A 2,194-nucleotide genomic window follows, 5' to 3' on the forward strand; every position below is an offset into this window, starting at 1 on the left:
ATTGTCAACAGGGTGGAGTGGCTCACACCTATAATCCCAGCACTTTGGGAGGCCAAGGCAGGTGGATCACCTGAGGTCAGGAGTTTGAGACCAGCCTGGACAACATGATAGAACCTCATCTCTACTAAAAATGTAAACATTAGCCAGGTATGGTGGCATGCGCCTGTAATCCCAGCTACTTGGGAGGCTGAGATAGGAGAATTGCTTGAACCTGGGAGGCAGCGGTTGCAGTGAGCCAAGATCGCACCGCTGTACTCCAGCCTGGGGGACAGAGTGAGATTCTGTCTCAAAAAAACAAAAAGAATAAGAGATTGTAGACTCAATAAACTTGTCCTTTCTTTCAGTGAGATTATTGGAAAAGATTTGTGAATTTAGCCACTTTTATGGGTATTTTTGTTGTGTTAAGTGTATATATATTTATATGGATGTATTTTCTCATGTTTCTTACTAAAGGGCTTCTGAAAATGTTTTAACAAACATGTACCGTCTGGTATTTTTTAGGAAGTATATAATAGCTCAAAATCTAGCAAAATTAAACTGCAGAGATTTTTTTATGTCTGTTGTAGACCTCAAGGGGTTAATGCTATTTGTGTGTGGATGGGGTTTTTTCATGATAATAGAGCTGATACTTCATTATGCCTTTTTTTCTTTCCTGGTTTTCAAGGCTTTGATAAAATTCAAGAGTTATTTGTATTTTGAGGAAAAAGACTTTGTGGATAAAGCAGAGAAGAGCCTGAAACAGACTCCCCATAGTGAGGTAAGTCATGGCCATAAGAACATCAGAATCATAAGGCCTTGAGGGTTAAGACCCATTCCTTCAATATAAAAGTGCGGATGAGGCCCAGAGGGGAACAAAGGGGCATCCGGTAGCCCCACTGGCCAGCAGCAAGCTTACCCTCTGCTTGTTGTGTTTTGCTCCTTATATAGTACCATGCTGCTGCTGTTAGAGGCATGATCCCGTTCTTTCCAGATCACTCTGTAAAATGTATAAAAACAGTGGCCTGGCCAGGCATGGTAGATCACAAGGTCAGGAGTTTGAGACCAGCCTGGCCAACATGGTCAAACCCCATCTCTACTAAAAATACAAAAAATTAGCCTGATGTAGTGGTGCACCCTCTAGTCCCAGCTACTTGGGAGGCTAAAGCAGGAGAATTGTTTGAGCCCGGGAGGTCGAGGTTTCAGTGAGCCAAGATTGCACCACTGCACTCCAGCCTGGGTGACAAAGCAAGACTCTGTCTCGGAAAAAATCAAAACAGTGGCCTGATGGGGAATCTACAAGAGACTGAGGAAGCAAGTCCAGTGTCTTTATTCTTTATCAGAGGGGAGGTATCAAGTCCAAAGACAGGGAAACTGGAGTGGGAGAGTAGACCCTGTGATGTGGCCCGGGGCACTAGGGTGTAATGGCTCACTCAGTGTCCTTCAGAACTTTCCCTGCCTCCTCTTCTGGGGTTGCTGAGAACATGTCTACCCAAGGTCAGAGCACAGTCAGAGAAAGGCTGGCACATCTGGGCCAGCCACAAGGACCAAAAGTAAAAAGGGAAGTGGGGTGGAGAGGAAGAAAGTTAAGAGCTGGAAACATTTTTTTCATAAAAATGCTAATGCTGTGAATCCACCCAGGACACTGATAGAAGGACATGTAGGTGAAATAAAGAAACTAGAGTTTCAGCTGTTTTTGGAAAGAAATACTAAAGAGAAACAGTTACTAGATCTAAAGATGCAATAACCTGAGAATACCGAAGCCCCCTCTTGCTAAGAAGAGAAGGGAGCCTTTTCTGAAGAACACATACAGTGATCAAGAGAGAATATGCAGTATAATTCTGGGAGAGAAAGGACAAACATGAGGATTCAGAGATGTGACATAAGAGTCTTAGAGAACTCCAAAGTTAAAAAGCAGAAGTGAGAACTGACGCAAGGAAAGGGATTGATAGATAAATAAGCATTCTTAAACAGGTGTGGTCCCAGGGAGTCCAGGCTAGTTGCCCAGGTTAGTCTTGAACTCCTGGCCTCAAGTAATCCTCTCTCCTCAGCCTCCCAGCTTACTTTTATAAATACAGTTCAATGAATAATAAAATATAGAACCATTTGGTATATGTAGCACAGAAATTCAGAAAACAACATCCAGGAGTTTGAGACCAGCCTGGGCAATATAGTGAGACCCTGTCTCTACAAAAAAAAACTTTTTTTTTTTTTTTTT

At 42.8% G+C, this 2,194-nt stretch overlaps 1 protein-coding gene across 2 annotated transcripts in view; it reads left to right on the forward strand.

Moving 5' to 3' along the window:
• Window positions 1–2,194, forward strand: part of ASH2L (ASH2 like, histone lysine methyltransferase complex subunit) — a 39,819-nt gene that overhangs the window by 33,838 nt on the left and 3,787 nt on the right. Inside the window, exon 14 of one of the 2 annotated variants that reach the window (XM_037741241.1) lies at window positions 665–814. In XM_037741241.1, coding sequence (XP_037597169.1) covers window positions 665–799 — 135 coding nt within the window. In that variant the 3' untranslated portion in view covers window positions 800–814. Of the gene's footprint in view, window positions 1–664; window positions 815–2,194 lie in introns of those variants that run through there. The other variant, XM_017536468.2, reaches the window with a different exon arrangement.

This window comes from Cebus imitator, unplaced genomic scaffold (assembly GCF_001604975.1).
Source record: "Cebus imitator isolate Cc_AM_T3 unplaced genomic scaffold, Cebus_imitator-1.0 Scaffold5, whole genome shotgun sequence".
NCBI classification, from domain to species: domain Eukaryota; kingdom Metazoa; phylum Chordata; class Mammalia; order Primates; family Cebidae; genus Cebus; species Cebus imitator.